Source organism: Meleagris gallopavo, chromosome 1, assembly GCF_905368555.1.
Source record: "Meleagris gallopavo chromosome 1, MGAL_WU_HG_1.1, whole genome shotgun sequence".
Classification (NCBI taxonomy): Eukaryota; Metazoa; Chordata; class Aves; order Galliformes; family Phasianidae; genus Meleagris; species Meleagris gallopavo.
In genome coordinates, this window is record NC_139404.1 from 55,584,555 (window position 1) to 55,604,865 (window position 20,311).

Consider the following 20,311-nt stretch of genomic DNA (forward strand, 5'->3'; position numbering starts at 1 on the left):
CCTAGTATAGGCTGCTTTCACTGCATCTGTGGCACACTGGAACAGGTCAGAGGTGCAGGCAGCTGAGCTAGTTATCAGAAGCTTGCTTTTTTGTCTTCAGTACCTAATTATGTAGCCTATTACAATATACTGGCTCTTCTAAGCCACTCTTCCTCAGCGTGTATGGCTTCAGAAAATCAACAGCAAATTGTTAGTAAGATTTGTGATTCTAACTCCTTTTTTTTCTTTTTTCTTTTCTTTTTTTTTTTTCCTTTTAAGCAATCTCTTTTGCAAGTAACAGGCAACTTTCTCTTTGTATGTCTTACCTGTTATAACCGCTGTTTTCTGTTTGACAAACTGAAGCTGCAGAGGTCATTTCATCCTGAGATAAAAGGATAAAATTTCAGATAAGAGAAACCGAGAAGAGCTGTGCATATTACTCATATCAAATAAATTTCTATTCTGTGTGCCTAAATCCATTTATAAAAGCAGGATGCCGCATATATTTGTGGACTAAGAAGGAAAGAATAATGAGCAAGATACAGACTTTTATTCCGTTACTCAGGTAGCTGCTTTTGGTGAGTGTTAGCTCTTTGAAATGCATCATGTTTCTAGAGGCAGGAAAGGGCTGCAATTACCATTGTGTTACAGTGTTGCAGAAATCCCATCACAGAGCTGTGAGTTACAATTTAAGTAGCAGAGTGCTTTTTCGTACGGCTTTTTCGTAGTCTTGAAGCTGGACTATCTGAAAAACCCGTTCACCAGCTCAAAGCCTGCCAGATGCCAACATCTCTTCATCTAAGAAGTGCACGTTTGTCACACCCCTCAAGTCTCTGGTTTAGATTATTTATTTGCGAGGCCGTCATGTTGGGTATCCCAAAATACTTCCAAGTGACTGCCTTGAGCAAATAAAGCAAAGGGCTGGGAGGGGGGCAAAATAAATAGGAAGAAAAAAAATGCTGGGAAATGGGAAAAATAGGTGTCCTTGATACTGAGAGAGATTCCCATAGGGAGAGAAGGCATTGCAATTTGTTTGAATAAATAAAAGCCTTCAGTTTGTTTTTACTTAGGTGACAGAATAATAACGTAATAAAAGCATCTGCATGGAAACATTTGCCTAGGCTCATATTTAGCTTTCAATTTCATTTCTTTTGCATGATGTCTAATGCTCCTCAGGGTTTTTGAGAAGTCTCAAAGTCACGCAATGAAATGGAAGAGGAAAATTGTAATTGTAACTGTGCCGAGAGATATTCTCCAGAACACATGCGTTGGGGAAATATATCCATAAAACACAGGTTGTGTGTATTTTGCTTCTCACACATCACATGTGAATATTATAGAATGCATTTGCTATGCAACATGGATCTGAAATGTGAAAGCTGTGCAAATGGTTCAGTAATAGACAGCAATTTGTACAGGAACTCTCATATACTCCTGGGGAATGCAGACAAGGTGCAGTGCAGTGCTGCTGTGCAACAGTAAATGGAGAAGAGCTGAGGTAGGTGTGCTGTGCTGAGGAGATTGCAGTTATGTGCAGAGTGCATGCCTTGCACAGGAGAGGCTGCGAGCCCTGTGTGCTCCTGCTCTTTGTAAAATAAAGATTGCATTTTCCTACCTACAGAGGTTTAAGCTTAGAAATTAGAAATGCCTGGGACTATGTATGTCTAAAACATCGCTGCCAAATTTCTTGTTGAATTTTTTTTTTTTTTTATTTCTTTTTCTTTCTGTAGGTGTATAAAATTTCCCCAAAGTTTGCTTTCTTGGTGACATCAGGCCCTTTTGTTTACACGGCAATCGCTGTCATAAACGTGCTTGTGAACAGCACTCTTCTCCGCGGTGAGGCCCCGCTGATCCTCTCCTTGCATCCTTCTTTCACTGTGCCGGATAACAGATTCCACGTTCAGACGGGTGAGTTCTTCCTGACACAGAGCAGAGAAGGTGTAGCTTCATACTGATTCATACCTCTTTACTTGTGGAGGGTCTTGTGATTAAGTAAGTGAGCTCAAGTGAAAATCGTGTTCCACTGCTGTGAGCATTTATTTGTTATTAAAATACTTGTAGCATCTGTGGTAAATTTTAATTAACAACTAAACCTTTCATTTCATGATTTTTTCGGGAAAGGTTGGCACATTGCAAAATGCATATCTTCTTTACCTCACTTCATATTTCAGTTGGTAGTTCACTGCTGAAGGCAGTGAAAGTTACTTGCATTCTTTGTATTGCTTTAAGCGTTAGCAGTATTCTTGTGTTGAAATGTGAGTCTGTTTTCAGTGTCCCCTTTCCTGTCAGTACCCTGATCTACACAGCATTTTGCAAAGGCAAGAGGAGAAAAATGTTTCCATTTGCTCATAAGATCACAATGCAGCAGCTACTTTGTACTGCTTGAGTCATGTTTGGAATCATTTTTACCTTAAATTATACTTTCTGTAATTCTCATGGTGAGAATTGCTGAGCAAGAGGATGGCTCATATAGTATTTAGCTTTACATGGATGTTGTATGGCAGCAGTATATTTAAATCCATGAATACTAATGATCTAAAATAACGTATTAACCATGTAATGGCTTTTGAGAGTCAGTGGTGTCATTTAAAATCTTCTTCAGGCAGTATTTGCATAACAAAAACAGGAGCCTGATTGGTTGAGTGAGTGATGAGAAAGTGATGGGGATTGAGTATATGGGCAGAGAGTAATCAAAACAGGTGCTTTTATTCAGGTATGTTTCGTGTGCTCTTTCTGCTCTGTTATTTAAGCCAGAAATCTGCAACTTTAGACATAAATACTTTGTATGAATGGGATGTCTTTTTCCACTACTTAGCATGGTTAAACAAATGGGCGATAGCTACATTTCCTCATCATGACCTTTGTGTAAAGTGCTATTAGGGTCTGTAACCTGATGATAGCATTTCTTTGGGTAAGAATACATCAGGAAATGTGCAGATAGATGTGAAGATAGACAGAGATCTGTGTGCCTGCTCACATTTCTCTTTCTCTCCTGTTCTCATTCTTCTGTCAAAGATGTTAAGGTATACCTACATCGATTTATAAGAATGGCTGCTAGTTAGGTATTTTGATAGTTAGGCTGTTAATAACTTACATTAATGGATCCAGTGTGATTTAGATGTGCTAACTATTAGATTTCAGTCTAAAAAGAAATCTATTGTTATTTTCCTTAAGATTTTAATTGAACTATTGAATACGAAGGCTTTCAGTGTGGCTTATTCAGCACTCAAGTCTTGTGAAATTAGCCAGTTTGTATGTAGCTTTCAGCATACAAGAGGAAACAGTAAGTATTTTGTCAGCAGTATCTTTGAATAATCTAATTACTGCTGTAACAGATTCTTATGAGCTGAAAATTTTGTGCACCAGCACAAAGCGTGTATTTTTACCCAGGTTTTCATAGAATATGTCCTGAATTCCATGAAAAAGTGATAGTCCTATGGAATGAGGATTCTCTTGCTCATTTTATTCACATTCATGGAAGTACTTGGCTGTAGAAATAATGTGTAGTCTTTACCTTCAGTGCTTCAGTTTGTGCCTCGAAACATGGATATTGGGTTCTGCAACTTCAGTCAGCGCATTGAGAAGGGACTAACAATGGCATTCATGGAGGTGAGCAAACAACACCAGGAGTTCTACAACTTCACTGTGCAGGTAAAAAGATAAGTATGTTTTGTATCTGTCCCTTCTTCTCTTTGCCTTTGGTTGTCCTTTGCTTAACTCAGCCAGTAGGTGTCCACAGGCTCCCCCTTCTTATCTAGATCATGTAGAACTGCGAGGTTTCATCAGAAAGTCCAGAACGCTGGACATGAGCCAGCGTTGTACAGTTGCAGTCCAAAAGGCCAACTGCATCTTGGGCTAAATCAAAAGAGGGATGGCAGCAGGGGATGGAAAGGGATTATCCCCCTCTGCTTTGCTCTTGTGAAGCCCCACCTGTAGTGCTACATGCAGGCTCAGAGCCCCCAGCATAAGAAGGAAATGGAGCTGCTGGAGTGGATCCAGAGAAGGGCCATGAGGATGCTCAGAGGGCTGTTTATAAGGGGAAAGGGGACCAACTTTTTACATGGTCTAATAGTGATAGAAGAGTTTGAACTAAAGGAGTGGAGATTAAAGTTAGATGTTAGGAAGAAATTCTTTACACAGAGGGTGGTGAGGCACTGGCAGAAGCTGCCCAGAGAAACTGTGGATGCCCCATCCCTGGAGATGTTCAAGGCCAGGTTGAATGGGGCCCTGTGCTGGCAAGTGGCAGCCTTGTTCACAGCAGATGGTTTGGAACTACATAATGTTCAAGGTTACCTTCAACGTAAGCCATACTGTGATAAACAGGCTTATGCTGGTCACATAAACCTTTCACAGAAGTCTGCCCTAACCCTTATCAACCTCATTCTCATTGTTTTTTGTTACTACAGAATTGAGTGCAATCAGTTTGTTTTTGTTGGAAGACAGTTTTCAGGTCTCATTGCCACTCAGGAGGTCCTATTAGGAAATACAGAATTTGTATGCTTAGTATCATTATCAACCATTCTAGTTACTTCTGAGTTACAGAAATACTTTTAGTGTTGCATGTTGTTCATGGCAGCTACTACTGGAAATTCACATGTGAAATGTATTGAGTATGCATTGGATACTGAATTACATGACAGAGTTTAAAACCTCCTGGAAAGTCAATAACTCAACTTAAGAGATCAAATCCCTCTTTCTAATTTCTTAAATTTATCCTGGTTTTGCTGTAGTCCCCAAATTAATATAAATAAATAATATAAATATATATATATAATATAAATAATATATATATATGATATAAATAAATAATATTGTGCTATGTGCACCATAAATGTGTATCTGTGGTATCATAAAGTCATAGCAGACGATATTACATAAACTTTATAGCATATAAAATACTATCTAGTACGTATAGATCAAGTGCATAGCGATATACTCAGAGTGTCCAACTGAGAGAAGCAATCTAACTGGATAGAATGAGGACAGTTTCTTGGACTATCAACTTAGCAATTTTTCTTTTTAAATGGTTTATTACTCTTTGGAATAGGCTTGTCTATATTGACATAGTTGCTCTGTGTTTAGGTGGCAAAATGAAATTTCTAACAGTTTAGGAGTCTGGGTATGCATGGTGCAGTAGGTTTTGACCAAGAGAACATCTGTTTTCATGATTTGCCTTTGTCATGTTGTCTTCCTGTCTATCCCATGCACTTTGATATTCGTCTAGCATTTTCCATCTGCTTTGATGTAAGATACTCCCCCTCATACTAGGAAAAAAAAATCTATCAAGTAAAGGATAGAAATGCCAGTGATTTGATTTTGCTGACACTATTCCAATCTTGTCTTTTCAGATACTGAATATAACTCTGAGTAGGCCTGGGGCTGCATTTCGTCAGGGCCCTGTGAGCATCATTTTTGCCATTCGAGATAGATACGGTTTTCTAAATGGGTCAGAAGTCAGTGAACAGTTAAGAAACTTGTCCATGGTGGAATTCAGCTTCTATCTGGGTTTTCCTGTGCAGCAAATTGCTGAACGTGAGTACCTGTGGCCAAGGCTGCAAAATACTTTTTTTTTTTTTTTTTTAGTATTTTTTCCTCCCTACAATTTAAAAATATTTTTAGGTATCTGACTTGTATCATGAATTCTGACAAGCAAATCTGTAATTCTCTGCTCGCATGGTGTGTATCCGTGTTACAGCAACTTGTTGCCATTGTCATCGTCCTTTACTGCTGTCTGTTATCTTAAAGGTGTCAGCTTTTAACTATCTCTCTCGCTTCCTGTGTACTACTTGTATTTATTTTTTTTTCCAATCCATGGTCGTCCTAAACTTAGATTAATGGGAACTGCTTGCATAACAGAGTTTCCTTGACATTCAGTCTTGACAACTTATATTTGGTTATATTTTACAAGTGACCTCAGTCTTATAAATAAGCTAAGTTTCTCATTTAAACAATAATTCTTGTACAGAAATGGATTGTTATTGACAGCAATGACTCACGAGCATAAGATCATGAGAGAATAGTACTGCCTTCCCTGGTGGCACCTGTTAATGTTAATACAGCCCATTAATTCCTGGTTTCTCCTATCTCACTGTGCTTTTCAAAGCAAATTTTTAGTCATCCAAGATACTTTTTATGGGCCATATAGTCTTATAGTACCTGACACAGTCCTGACACAGTGATTCTCTCTATGTAGTCAAATATGTGGTGGAAAATCAGTCCTAGTGGTAGGTGATATTCAATTTTTTAATCCTTTTGTTTTAATTTTTTTAAAATTTTGTTCCCTGTGCTCCCATAACCTATTATTTGTATTGCCCTTCTTGTTTCTTTTTAACAATTCTGCCCTCATTTGATTTCATACAGAATATACCTTTGCAGTAGCAGCAGTATTTTAATTGAGCCAGGACAAAAAGCCTTGAGAATCCTTGTTTCTGGATGGCAAGCATTTCTTTGGTTCCTTGTGAGGCCACAGAACTTCTCAGACTGTGGGCTACGATCTTTACATCTCATTCAATTCAAATTAAATTAACTGATTGAAAGACATGTCTTGTCAATATGCACTGATTTTCTTATTTATTTATTTATTTTTTCCACTTTTGCCCTTGAGCTTATTACTTTTACTCTCTCTGGTATTATTTTTAGTGGCTTGGGGTTTTTTTCCTGTGATGTACAAACATCTGATCCTACAGTTTTTTGTTTTGTTCTCATATTCTGGAAAGATATTCATAGTGAATTTGGAGGTGGCCCCTTGCTGAGAATCCTGTCTTTCATTTTGTGTGATGGGTCCTACAGTGCAGTTCGATAGCATAATTTTTTACCAACATCAATACATCCTAAAAAAACAGGCTGGTAATGAGGGTGAACTATTCCTATTAAACATGTATATGAGCTGTTCTCCTCTTTTTTTTTTTTTTTTTTTCCCCCCTCTTTTTTCCTGATAGTAATTAAGAAATGTATGAGTAATTTATTTAGTGCTGAGAGCAGGAATCCTCCCAGTGTTATTTGCATGCTTTTAGTGTTTGGCCAGTGAGTACAATTCCTTGACAATGCTGGTGGAACTCTGTAACAGCTCACACATCAAAGAGAAGGCTGTGCGAAGCAGATTGAGTGAGGAAGTCAAGCGCTACTTTTGCAGGCTAGTGCCATTAGCACTCCACAGAGTCATCAAGTCCAACCACCAACCTGACCTACTGAGTCCCATCACTAAACCACGTCCCTTAGTGCCACATACACGTATACTTCCAGGGATGAGACCTCCACCACTTCCCTGGGCAACAAGTATCTTGCGGTATTTGACTTGCACGTCTCTAGAAAACTCTAACTTACAGTTGATGTAGCACACTGCAGTACAGCTCAATTTGATTTGTACTTCTATGGTTTGGTCTTTGTAATGCTTCAGCATGTTTGGATTCACTATGGTGGAACACCAGGCGTAGTGCCATTTGATAAGTCAGCAAAGTGAGAACACAGTGTCAACGGTTTACGGGCTGGTTCGGCCCGGTTCCGTGACTAGAAGGGTGGAGGGATCCGCGGATCCGCACCCCCGGGAAAAAAAAGAAAATAAGGGACCCCGAAATAATTGAAAACAGTGGCAACAATCTGAGGTAAAACAAAGTAATTTACTAAATATGGTATCAACAGAATTTTATAAGGAGAGAGAATGTGAAATTGATAGTGGATCGGCCTTACCACAACGCTGAGATGAGAAGCGCAGGCAGAGAAGCGCAAGCGAAGCAGCGCAGGCAGAGAAGCGCAAGCGAAGCAGCGCAGGCAGAGAAGCGCAAGCGAAGCAGCGCAGGCAGAGAAGCGCAAGCGAAGCAGCGCAGGCAGAGAAGAGAGCATCAGGTGACCTTGCCGGGAGTTATATCTCCTCGCTGACCGCAAAGCCCCCTGGGGAAACGTAGCTGCTCTTCTCCGCTGGACAGGCACCCGGAACTTGAGCATCAGCAGTCAAACCCCCAGTACATTGCATGATGTTATGATGTGGAATACAGATAATGAAAAATCATGAAACCATGACACACAGTTTCTCAGCTTGTCGAGGCTATGAGTCTATCAGTGTGGACAGTAGTAGAAGACGTTCAGACACTTTTGTAAGTGAGGCATCGTTACTCAGCTCTTTATAGCTATTTCTGCATATTTTTTTCTTTTTGCACTCTTGCAGTGGTTTTGAGCCAAAGGATTTTAGATCTTCAGAACCAGAAATCTTGTCCAAAGGCTCAGCAGTGTTGGATAGATCCTTCTTGACACTTTTTATTGAGCAGTCTGAGGGTGACCAAAGGCCAATCCTCAGAGCTGCATTGGCAGTCCAGCACCCAATGCTTTTGGGTTTCTGGGTCCTGAACTTTATTTTCATGTTCTCCCTTGGTCTGCAGAGCAGTTGTAGCAGGCAAGGTATTGTGAAGATCTTGTTTTAACATACAGCTACTTTGCTCTTTGCAAATTATTCACCAACGTGGGTCTTTGAGAGAAATTTTGGAAGGTATATGGGTACGTAAATATGAAATGTTCCTTGCCATATGGTTCTGTTGCATTTATGTCTTAAGTGTTGGGCTGGTAACAGTTAATACTCCTGGCAGTGAATTTTTTTCCTCTTAGTGCTGTATATAGAATATCATAAGTTTCTAATCTGCACACAAAGCAAAAAACCTGATCTGTAGGTGAGCTGAGCAGCCGAGGGGTTGCCGATCACACTAAGGACAAAGTGTTTGTATTATCCCATATCAGCATTGGTAGGTAGGTGAGACATTGTACAATATCCCCAAAATGAGCCTCGTTTGAAAGGATTCTATTTGTTCCCCTTTTTTTGTTCACTGCGCTGCCCTTTTTCCTCAGTCTGGTTTTTCAGTAATTTTAACCTGTTATGAACTATGTAGGTTGTCCCTGTGCAATACTTTATTTTTTTTTTATGTTTCGTGTAAGGGTCTTGGACAGAAAAGGTTTTGGGGGCCCCAAACTGGAAAATTCCGGGCGTTTTTTTTCCCCCGATTTTTAGTAATTTCAGCAATGCTATCTCAAAGTCCAGTTTAATTTCCCGCATGCTAAATTTTTTTTTTGCCCCTTAGGGCCCTATTTAGTTTCAAAAATCATTTTTCAAAAGTCATAAACACATGTTAGAGAAAGAAAAAAAATGTTAATCCGGGGGTTTGGTTTTAGTTTTTTAAAAAACCAAAAAAAAGCAATAGAAAGGAATATAATTATTGTGTTTATGGCATGCAAGCTAACAGAGGACATAGACATAAGGGCTATCTGTGGACTAGAAGAGAATATTACTCCTTTTGTGAGTCTACCCCAAATAAATTGCTTTGTTGTTTGTTATTGCTGAAAAAAGAAGTTGCCTTGGACTGTCTCAGTGCCATAACTAGCACTTGGATGGGTAGCCTCTATTACAGTTACTAATGGAGATGTTTGCGAGGCAGATAGATAAGATGAACTGGTGTGATATAAACCAAGGACTGCAGAATATTGGTTCAGTCAGAAGTGGGTTCAGGATCAGATTACCAGAATAATTAAAACTAGCCTTCACTGCGAGTGTTTCCATGACCTCCTCCATACTTAATAGTTCTTCCTTCCCTCCGTAACTTGTTCTTGCAGTTCCCCCATTGAAATATAAATAAGAGCAAATCAATATGGTATCTTTTTAGCATTCATGATCCCACATGTCCTGGGTGGTAAAGTCAAGTCATATCCATTTCAAGCACCTGCCAAAGGCCATATAGCTGGAGAAGAAGATGCTTCAAACAGCTGATTGAAAGATTTCCGGGTGACTGGGTGACCCTTTGCCTTTCAGTCCGCATGAATCAATTCATTTACATGGTATGGTGCTATCAGGAACTGTTTCATGGAATCTCCAGTGGATGCTAGTCTGTACCTCATATAAATGCTTCAGTCATCATAAGAGACAACCGTAATCTAACTAGCCAACTGTCTGTCCAACTTTCCCCTGATTCTGCACTGGTTTTTTAGAGTCATTAGTTCCAGGGTAATTAGGTATCTTTTCAATATGCTCACACTGCAGTGCAGATGCTTCAACTGACTCAGAACGGCCACATGTGGTGGATGACACTTCAGTGACCATGGGTATAGGGATCTGAGCCTGGATTTTTTCGACTGCAGCCCGAACCCCCTCATACGCGGCTAAGATCTCCTTCTCAGTTGGAGTGTAGCACTCTTCAGACCCTCTGTACGCCCGACTCCAGAATCCCAGGGGTCGGCCTCGGGTCTCTCCTGAGGCTCTTTGCCACAAACTCCAAGTGGGACCTTTCTCTCCAGCAGCAGTGTAGAGGATGTTCTTCGCATCCTGTTCCATCCGTACTGGCCCCAGGGCCACGGCACGGGCTATCTCTTGTTTAATCTGCTCAAAAGCCTGCTGCTGCTCAGGACCCCACATAAAATCATTCTTCTTCCGTGTCACCTGATAAAGGGGGCTTACAATGAGGCTGTAGTTTGGAACATGCATTCTCCAAAAACCCACTACACCCAGGAACGATTGTGTCTCTTTCTTATTAGTGGGTGGAGACATGGCACTGATTTTGTTGATCACATCTGTTGGGATGTGACGACGGCCATCTTGCCACTTTATACCTAGGAACTGAATTTCCTGGGCAGGCCCTTTCACTTTGCTTCGCTTAATAGCGAAACCAGCACGCAGAAGGATCTGGATTATTTGCTCTCCTTTTCAATTTCACAAACTCTCTCCCTCTCCAGGATAGTATTGAATAAGGCCCGGTAAGCATTAGCCAGGCCCCAAACAATTTGGGCCTCCTCAGATCTTCCTGAGCCACGACATTCCTGTCTCAAATATCTGTTTAAATTTTCAGGGTCTTTCAGGTGTTCTGGAGTAAAGTTCCATGACACCGAAGATTTCCATCTCTCTAAAGTCTCACCCAGGCCTCTCCACATTCCCTGCCACTCAGTATTTACTGGTTTTGGGGCAGACTTCCTCAAAATATAATAAATACTAATAATAAGTGAAATGGTGAGCAGTACATTCACGGAGATTAATAACGTGATCAGGTGAGCATTGAAAATCCGCATAAAGAATTCAAAGGAGAGGCTGGAAACCTGCTTAAAAATCCCCAACCCTGTAAAATTAGCAGCTCCCTCTGGAATGGTATGCCACATAATATGCAGATGCCACATAGTTATTTCCATCCATGTTTTCAATTGGCTATATATACCTATTGCTCCATAGAGCAAAGTGGTGAACTTAATTAAGGCCCAGTATGTTTTTAGCATTAAGAAAGAAGAGACAGTGGCATGCAGCCCCTTAAAAGGCAGTTTCAGTAGAGAAAGCATTTTTTTCTCTTTTTTTTTTTTCTTTTACAGAAACAAGATAGCAAGGCTCAAAGTTTACAAATATCCTAGAGTATTGGCCGTCCGCCTGGACTTTTCAAGGTCACGCTTTCAGACAGTACTGGTGAAACAGATAAACTTTCCCAATGAAGCTGTCTGAGAGCGGAGAGAGAGATTTGTTCAAAAAGCTAAAAAGCAACTGTTGCCCGCATTCTCCACCAAGAATGTCAACGGTTTACGGGCTGGTTCGGCCCGGTTCCGTGACTAGAAGGGTGGAGGGATCCGCGGATCCGCACCCCCGGGAAAAAAAAGAAAATAAGGGACCCCGAAATAATTGAAAACAGTGGCAACAATCTGAGGTAAAACAAAGTAATTTACTAAATATGGTATCAACAGAATTTTATAAGGAGAGAGAATGTGAAATTGATAGTGGATCGGCCTTACCACAACGCTGAGATGAGAAGCGCAGGCAGAGAAGCGCAAGCGAAGCAGCGCAGGCAGAGAAGCGCAAGCGAAGCAGCGCAGGCAGAGAAGCGCAAGCGAAGCAGCGCAGGCAGAGAAGCGCAAGCGAAGCAGCGCAGGCAGAGAAGAGAGCATCAGGTGACCTTGCCGGGAGTTATATCTCCTCGCTGACCGCAAAGCCCCCTGGGGAAACGTAGCTGCTCTTCTCCGCTGGACAGGCACCCGGAACTTGAGCATCAGCAGTCAAACCCCCAGTACATTGCATGATGTTATGATGTGGAATACAGATAATGAAAAATCATGAAACCATGACACACAGTTTCTCAGCTTGTCGAGGACTATGAGTCTATCAGTGTGGACAGTAGTAGAAGACGTTCAGACACTTTTGTAAGTGAGGCATCGTTACTCAGCTCTTTATAGCTATTTCTGCATATTTTTTTCTTTTTGCACTCTTGCAGTGGTTTTGAGCCAAAGGATTTTAGATCTTCAGAACCAGAAATCTTGTCCAAAGGCTCAGCAGTGTTGGATAGATCCTTCTTGACACTTTTTATTGAGCAGTCTGAGGGTGACCAAAGGCCAGATCCTCAGAGCTGCATTGGCAGTCCAGCACCTAAATGCTTTGGATTTCTGGGTCCTGAACTTTATTTTCATGTTCTCCCTTGGTCTGCAGAGCAGTTGTAGCAGGCAAGGTATTGTGAAGATCTTGTTTTAACATACAGCTACTTTGCTCTTTGCAAATTATTCACCAACGTGGGTCTTTGAGAGAAATTTTGGAAGGTATATGGGTACGTAAATATGAAATGTTCCTTGCCATATGGTTCTGTTGCATTTATGTCTTAAGTGTTGGGCCTGGTAACAGTTAATACTCCTGGCAGTGAATTTTTTTCCTCTTAGTGCTGTATATAGAATATCATAAGTTTTCTAATCTGCACACAAAGCAAAAAACCTGATCTGTAGGTGAGCTGAGCAGCCGAGGGGTTCGCACTGATCCACACTAAGGACAAGCTGCTTGTGTACTATCACCATGACTCAGCATTGGTAGGTAGGTGAGACATTGCCTACAATATCCCAAATATGAGCCTCGTTTGAAGGATTCTATTTGTTCCCTGCTTCTTGTTCACTTGACGCTGCCTTTTGCACTCAGTCTGAGTTTTTCACGTAATTAATATACACTGTTATGAACTATGTAGGTTGTCCCTGTGCAATACATCATTTTTTTTCACTCGTTCGTAGTAAGGGTCTTGGACAGAAGTAAGGTTGTTGGAGTGTCCAAGCCTGGAAACTTCCAGACTGTATTTTTTCCCACAGACTTCTACGTAATTTCAGCAACATGCTTATACTCAAATGTCCAGTTTACATCTTCCTGCATGCTAATTTTGTGTTGTCCACCTTACGGCTCATATTTCAGATTGCAAACTCATTCAGTTCAATAGTCATAAACTACATGTTAGCAGAAAGAAAAGCATGTCTAATCACGGTTTTTAGGTGTTAGTTCTTAACACACACCCAAAAAAAAGCAATAGAAAGGAATATATTTATTTGTTTATGGCTGCAAGATTTCTGAGGACAGAGAAAGAAGGGCTATCTGTGGACTAGAAGAGGAATATTATCCTTTGTGAGTCTACCCCAAATAAATTGCTTTGTTTTTGTTATGGCTGAAAATAGAGAGTTGCCTTGGAGCTGTTCTTCAGTGCCATAACTAGCACTTGGATGGGTAGCATCTATTTCAGTTACTTTGGAGATGTTGCGAGGCTGATAGGATAAGATGAAATGGTGTGATATAATCCAAGGACTGCAGAATATTTTGCAGTCAGAGTGGGTTCTGGATCAGATACAGTATTTTAATACTGCCTGCACTGCAGTGTTTCCATGACCTCTCATACTTATAAGTTCTTCATTCCCTCCGTACTTGTTCTTGCTGTTCCTCCATTGATTATAAATAAGAGCAATCAATATGGTATCTGTTTTAGCATGCATGATCCCACATGTCTTGGTGTAAAGTCAGTCATATCCATTTCAGAGCACCTGGCAAAGGCCATATTGCTGGAGTAGAGTGCTTCAAACAGCTGTTGAAAGATTTCCGGGTGACTGGGTGACCCTTTGCCTTTTCAGTCAGCATGGAATCAATTCCATTACATGGTATGGTGCTTCAGGACTGTGTCATGGAATCTTCCAGTGATGCTAGTCTGTACCTCATTAATGCTTCAGTAATCATTAGCAGACCAACCGTAATCTAACTAGCAACTGTCTGTCCAACTTTCCCCTGACTCTGCACTGGTTTTAGTCATTAGTTCCAGGGGAATTAGGTATCTTTCAAATACGCTCACACTGCAGTGCTGAGGCTTCAACTGAGCTCAGAACTGGGCCACATGTGGTGAGACACTTCAGTGACCAGTGGTATAGGATCTGGAGCCTGGATTTTTCGACTTGAGAGCACTGTCTGAAGTGTCCTTCATTTCATGCACCCTTTATCAGGTTTTAGAACCCAGCCTTAGCTGCCAGTGATCATGGCACATCCTTCTTTTCAGTTCCAAGATTTTCTGCTCATCAGTTTATTTTTAAATTTCATTAATTCCGTGAAAAGTTTAAGTGAATAGTCATCCAGTAATTTGCATGAATTAAATCATTTTCAAGTACTAATTAGAAAAAGCGTGAAGAGTGCTTTAAGTATTGAGGCAAAGCACAATTTTGTTTTAAAAAGAAGAAAAAAACCCACATCTGTTAGCAGTTCAAAGTTTTGTGGCCGTTGGAGGCTTTTTGATTTTCTTATCTTGCTCTTTCCATGCTTACGAAAACACAGATGCGGTTTCATTTACCCTTTTTGTTCAGGTTGTATCTCTAAATTAAAGTAAACAATTGGCGTGACCAGAGCAGATATAACTACAGAGCAAATATAAGCTACACTCAGAAAAATCGTGTAGCAGTATGCCAAAAATAAATGTGTTAAATTAAATGGACTGTGGGGTGCTATTTGTGTGTCTGAGAGTTTTGGAAATGTGATGCATCCTGATCAGTGTATGGACTACTGATGTTCCGTGTTCAGAATAAAGGACTGTATTCTGATACCCTTCTGAACAGTAAGTCACAGTGTACCTCTGGTCGTGCTGGTCGTTATTGAAATAAAGTGGAATAACCACGTTTTCATTTAATTCTGTGTGAATAAAAGAGATGGTTTAACTGGTGGTTCCTTTGCATAAGTAAAAAAAAAATGGTAAGCTTTTTAAGGGGCAAAGGAATCATTTTTAGATATGCTGACACATGTCAGCTGCTCTAGCAATTATGGCATGATTAAATTAGAAAACTGGTAATTTTCTGCTTCTCTAGAGCATGCAGTAGTGGCAATCTCTACCTAGAACTGAAGACAGTACAACTTTGTTTTAAATTGTGTTAGCATGGATCAGGTCATTTTTAACCTTTGTATAATGCTTAGCAAACTGCATCTGGATTAAATATTTTGAGAAAGTTATGACCCTTCCTCTTTCGTATTGCCATAGTGAAGCTTAAAACATCCCTTGAGGAAACAGTTGGCCCAGCCCCCATCTCCACTTGTTTCCCAACATGTCTTTACTGCTCTCCAGTGGAAACGTTGAGAAAAATCTTACTCTTATTAAAATAATTGGAAATTGACTTTATTCACTTCACTGGGTCAAGGATTTCATCCTGTAGCACAGCTTTATACAAAAATCTTGGGGCCATCAAGCCACACACATACATACTCCTTGAGATTTGTTCACAGCAATGCTTCTACATGCATTCATATGTGATTTTTGTTAAGTAATTTACCAAGGTGATGTATTTAAAATTTTTCCCTCTCCACAAATCTAGAACTCAAATCAGATCTATTGAATTTTTGCTTTACATTTAATATTACCGTGTCATTTTTGCCTCACGGAGGGTCATATTTTTGTTCCCAAACAGTCATGAATTGCTTCATTGCCCTTTGAGCAAAAGTCTCATCCTGCAGCTAGCTCAGTAAGGAACAGAATTCACAGTGAATTTTACTCTTAAGCTTGTAGGAGCAATGACCTCAGTACAGCAGCTTGAAATTTTTCAGGTAATAAATCTTACTGCACCCATTAGCTTCTTTTTGTTCAGAGGTGAACTGGGGAGCGTACATCCAGAGCACTTGCTTTACCATCGCGTCTGCACAGCCTCGGGAGTTGTAATACGTCCATGTAAAGAAGATGCTTACCGACGGTATAAATTATGAAGTAACTTCTTTTTTTTTTTTTTTTAATCTGTTACTGAGAATAGCGTTCTAACTGTTGTGTTTCCTCTGTTCTCTTTTTCCCTCAGCCTTTCATTATCCTAAGCTTAACGTGTCTCAGCTGATGAAATCTTCCTGGGTGAGAACAGGTATGTACAGTTCGTGTGAGTAAAAGTGCAGTTATTTTTGTTAGTAGGATAACTAGCATACATATAAATATATAAATAAATACTGATAACTTGGGGGTGCTGCACATTTGCAAGGTGTTAACACCTGAGCAGAATCTATTCTAAAAACTAAAGACGTGATGAACTGCAACATCTGAGAAATGTAATTCCTGTTTAGAATGAACTACTGCAATTCCTCAATAATGCATACCAAAGTTTTTGGCTATAAAGCAGTTCCTTCTTAGCGAGACAGCTTATGCTGTCAGGCATGAACTATCTACTCTGTATGCTCTCAATTGATTTTAAGATATTCAGCTTTTTAAAGGAAAACAAAAACTTTCTGTGGCACTTCATATGAAAACATGCCAGCAATAAAACAGAATAAAAATAGATATATTCTGACTGCAAGAAACTGTGTTTCATCACGTTTCATTGATCTCTTCTGATTCATTCAAACCCCTCCTATCCAAGACAGCTGGGTGTTTTATTCTGTAATTAACTGATATGATTGAGCTGTCACTTTTAGATGATCAAAGGATATTGAATTTATCCGCAAGCGCAGAGATCCTACCTACTTCTTTAACACAGAAAGCCTAAATGGTGACCAGGCTTTGCCTAGCAACCTTGCTGTTCAAGTGAAGATGTCCTTCACTTGACACTTTTGTCTTCCCGCCATCCATAGTTTACCAGAAGTAGTATAAACATAGTGATTTTTTTTTCAGGCATCCCTGTTTCCTCTCAAGTGACCAGCTTACTTTTTAAGCAGGAAGCCAACTGCTGAAGTCCACATAGTTTGTATTTCTGAAGAAAACTGAAAAATTTCAGATTATGTACAGTAACAGGAGAGCAACTACTCATGTGTATCCCACATCCAATATCATCCTCTCTTTAACATTTATGTTAGCTTTTTTGTCAGTTTGGTTAAGATAGCCATACCATCTCCTGCTTAGAAATCTGCATTACCAGTTCCTGTTGGAAGTTTCCTTACACCCTGAGTAAAAAAAAAAAAAAAAAAAAAAAAAGGTTCTTCCAGCTCAGAATTGACGTGTGAGTGTCTCACACAACTTTTTTTTTTCTTCTTTTTTTCCTTCCCTAATACATATATATATATATAAAAGATATAATAAGATATATATAAGATAAATAATATACGTAAGATACAAGATTGTAAAAGCCAGTCGCAACACCTTTCTTTGATGCAGGGGAATTTTTTGCAATCCCAGTTCTTGCAAGTATCCCTGGAAGAGCTAGTATGATTTGGCTTAGTTACTCCTTGAAGTTAGTATATTAGATTCTAATGGCAAAATCATTCTATTTTAATGACTTTTTTCATTATTTGATAGCTTCTTCTAGACAGATACTGTGACTAATGAGAAAGGGAGATTATTGAATTTATGCTTGCTAAATATAAGCTTTTTTTTAACAGTAGATTAATAGTAGATTGCCGAGACCTAAGTGCATGGGTACTCTAAAATATCCCAGTGGTCATAAGACACTGGCAGATGCAGTGTTTTCTATAGTTGTCCCTCTTGGTTAAATAATACAATTTATGCTATTAAGCATAATTCATTGATACTCAAATTCAATATATAGGCAAGATTCTACTTGCTGTATATAATAGCCCTAGGCCACTCTCTATTTATTTTGCTATTTTATTTTGAGATACATTGTCTGTGATTGAATTTAGCAGACGTGCTGTTGATCTCTGAGAAATCCTGAAAGTATTTCCTTTTTTTCCAACATATGCAGTGAAAAATTTTAAATGGAACAAGTTGTTTTGATAATTGTTTTAAAATTAAAAAAAAAAAAAACCTAAACTGATTGAATGCCTTTTTATTATAAATAAATAAATGTGAAAAGCTTCAAAGGAAAAGGGACTTTTTAACAAATAAACCATGTTAGCAGAGAGCCTCAGGAAGGAAAACTGCATTATTTGCTGCAGTCAGTGATGAGTCAGTTTATTATCCTTTAAGATTGTTTAATTAGATCATTCAAATGACTGTTGCTGCATTAACCATGCCTTTCTTTTACTGGAATGCCATCTTGTTGGTCCACAGTTTTTTGTTGTTTCCTGTGCAGTGTTCCTCAGGTATTTTTCTCAGCATCGACTGCCCCAGTGACCTGGATTACCTGGAGTTAGGGAGTGAACTTGGGAGGGTTACTAACCTTTTTTTGTATACTGTGATTTGCATAGTTGGTAGTCTATATCTTATCTAGGGAAAACACACTTGGAATACACAGTGTCATTCATGTGGTCCATTTTTTTTCTTGTTTCTGAACCTTTGCCCTGCCCATCTCTCTCTCTGCCTCACTTCCAAACACGGAATTTTGATGGCAGTTAGTTGCAGCAAGCAATTTAACTGAATGTTTTCTTTTGTTTGTGTTTGATTAATTTACTTACTGCTCATATGTTCATGCTCTTTTAGAATTTAAATTGTTTCTTCAGTATTCTGGATCTCCCTACATAGCTGAGATTCCAGAAGTACCCTCTGCCCTATTTTATTTTATTTTTAAAATTTATTTCTTTTAAGCTTTCCTGATCCAAACCCTTCCTTTTCTAATGTGGAACCACCAGCTGAACTTCACAGTATTCCCCTAAGAATACTGCTGCTCTTGAATTGTCCTTAAGATGTCACAGAGTGACTCAACGCTTGTAATTGAAGTTGCAGAAAAGGCACTGAAAACTTTTACTAATTCAATTGTGTTCTTGGGTTACTTTCTCTGCAATGTAGTTCTCTTGGGTGTCGTCGACCAGCGAATTCAGGAGGAAGTGTTTCAGGCTGAGATGGAGCGGAAGCTAGCTCACCTGTTAAACGAGGCTTTGGCCAGAGGGCGGATATGGAGACGAGCCAGTTTTGCAGGCAGCAACATTGTGCAGGTATTCAGAGATCAAAGTCAGAGAAAGAAATAAAGGGGAATAAATCATTGAATAAGTTCATAATACCCAGGCTTTGAGTTGAGAAAAGATATTTCACATGCATGTATCGCAATTGACTAGTTTAGCTAGTTGATGATGCTTGTGTTCTGTACTTGAAATATGGGTCTTCTGGCTACCTCATTGTATTTTAAACTGAAAATAACAAATGGAAACAACTGAGTGTTTTAAGTGGCTACTAAAAAATTCTGTTGACTTTTGAAAAAACATATTGAAAATGATTTTACCGACATCTTTTTTAAAGAACTGGCTATCTTGTCTGACTTACAGGAGATGCCTAGAAAAGGAGATAGAGTGGTCATCTGAGTCAAAAAGGTACTTTGCTGGAGCAGCTACTTTGCAGGTCTCTTGTTTTTGTGAAGGTTTAGAAATATGAAATAAAATCATGTGCTGCTTGATGCAGTAGCAAAGTAGTAAATTTTGCCTCTTAACTTCCTGTATTTCATAGCATTCCTGGTTGCAGGAGGGGGTTTTAAGTAAGGCTGATAAATTATATTAAATTTTGCACACATGACAGCTTCTGAATACCAGTGCTTCATTACAGTTTTGTTTAAGTTGAAATTATTGACATCATGTCTGTGAAGACATGGATATTTAATTTTAATTTATAAATTTTCACATGCATTCTAGTCCGTTCATCAAGCTGAATGTCACAATGCTTTCTCATGGATGATCTTCTTAAAGTTTATTTTTTCTAGCTAAGTCGTCGACAGTTGGCTTACCTCACATGCGCCCATCTCACAGTTCAGATTTTCTGTCTTTATTTAACCTGACCCTACAGTTTTAGCTAGCAGTTAAATCTCCATATGTTAGAATTTTCTTACTTCTGTTTTTCTGTCTTAGAAACATCTGTTTCAGTAATTCATTTTATTTTTATTTTTATTTCATGCAGCTTTGAATTGCTGTCAATAGATGTCTACTTTGAATCTCATATCCCCGACACCTCTTGCTGCACTTTATTCTTTATGCCTCAGTCCTTCCTTTGCATATAAAATAAACACGTAATCCTTATGTTGATAGCAAAGATACCAGAGCCTATAAAATGTGCACATGTAGAATACAGCTTTATTGTTTTAGATAATAAAGCTCAAGTCATTTATTTTCTCACACACAAGATACCACACAAGTCTTTTCCATCTCAAGGAGAACATTTTGGAAATAACAGAGTTTTTCTTATGACTTAGTGTATTTCTGTGGATTCTGCAGCTCCCAAGCTGCTGTGTCCCAAGCAGCATTGCTGCTCGTTTATGCCATTTAATTAGTGCAAAG

At 39.3% G+C, this 20,311-nt stretch overlaps 1 protein-coding gene across 4 annotated transcripts in view; it reads left to right on the forward strand.

Moving 5' to 3' along the window:
* Positions 1 to 20,311, forward strand: part of KIAA1549 (KIAA1549 ortholog) — a 139,152-nt gene that overhangs the window by 69,905 nt on the left and 48,936 nt on the right. For all 4 annotated transcript variants that reach the window (XM_085228420.1, XM_085228429.1, XM_085228414.1 and 1 more), the window contains 5 exons: positions 1,710 to 1,887; positions 3,500 to 3,630; positions 5,328 to 5,511; positions 16,030 to 16,089; positions 18,840 to 18,985. In XM_085228420.1, the coding sequence (XP_085084546.1) occupies positions 1,710 to 1,887; positions 3,500 to 3,630; positions 5,328 to 5,511; positions 16,030 to 16,089; positions 18,840 to 18,985 (699 nt within the window). The remainder of the gene's footprint in view (positions 1 to 1,709; positions 1,888 to 3,499; positions 3,631 to 5,327; positions 5,512 to 16,029; positions 16,090 to 18,839; positions 18,986 to 20,311) is intronic.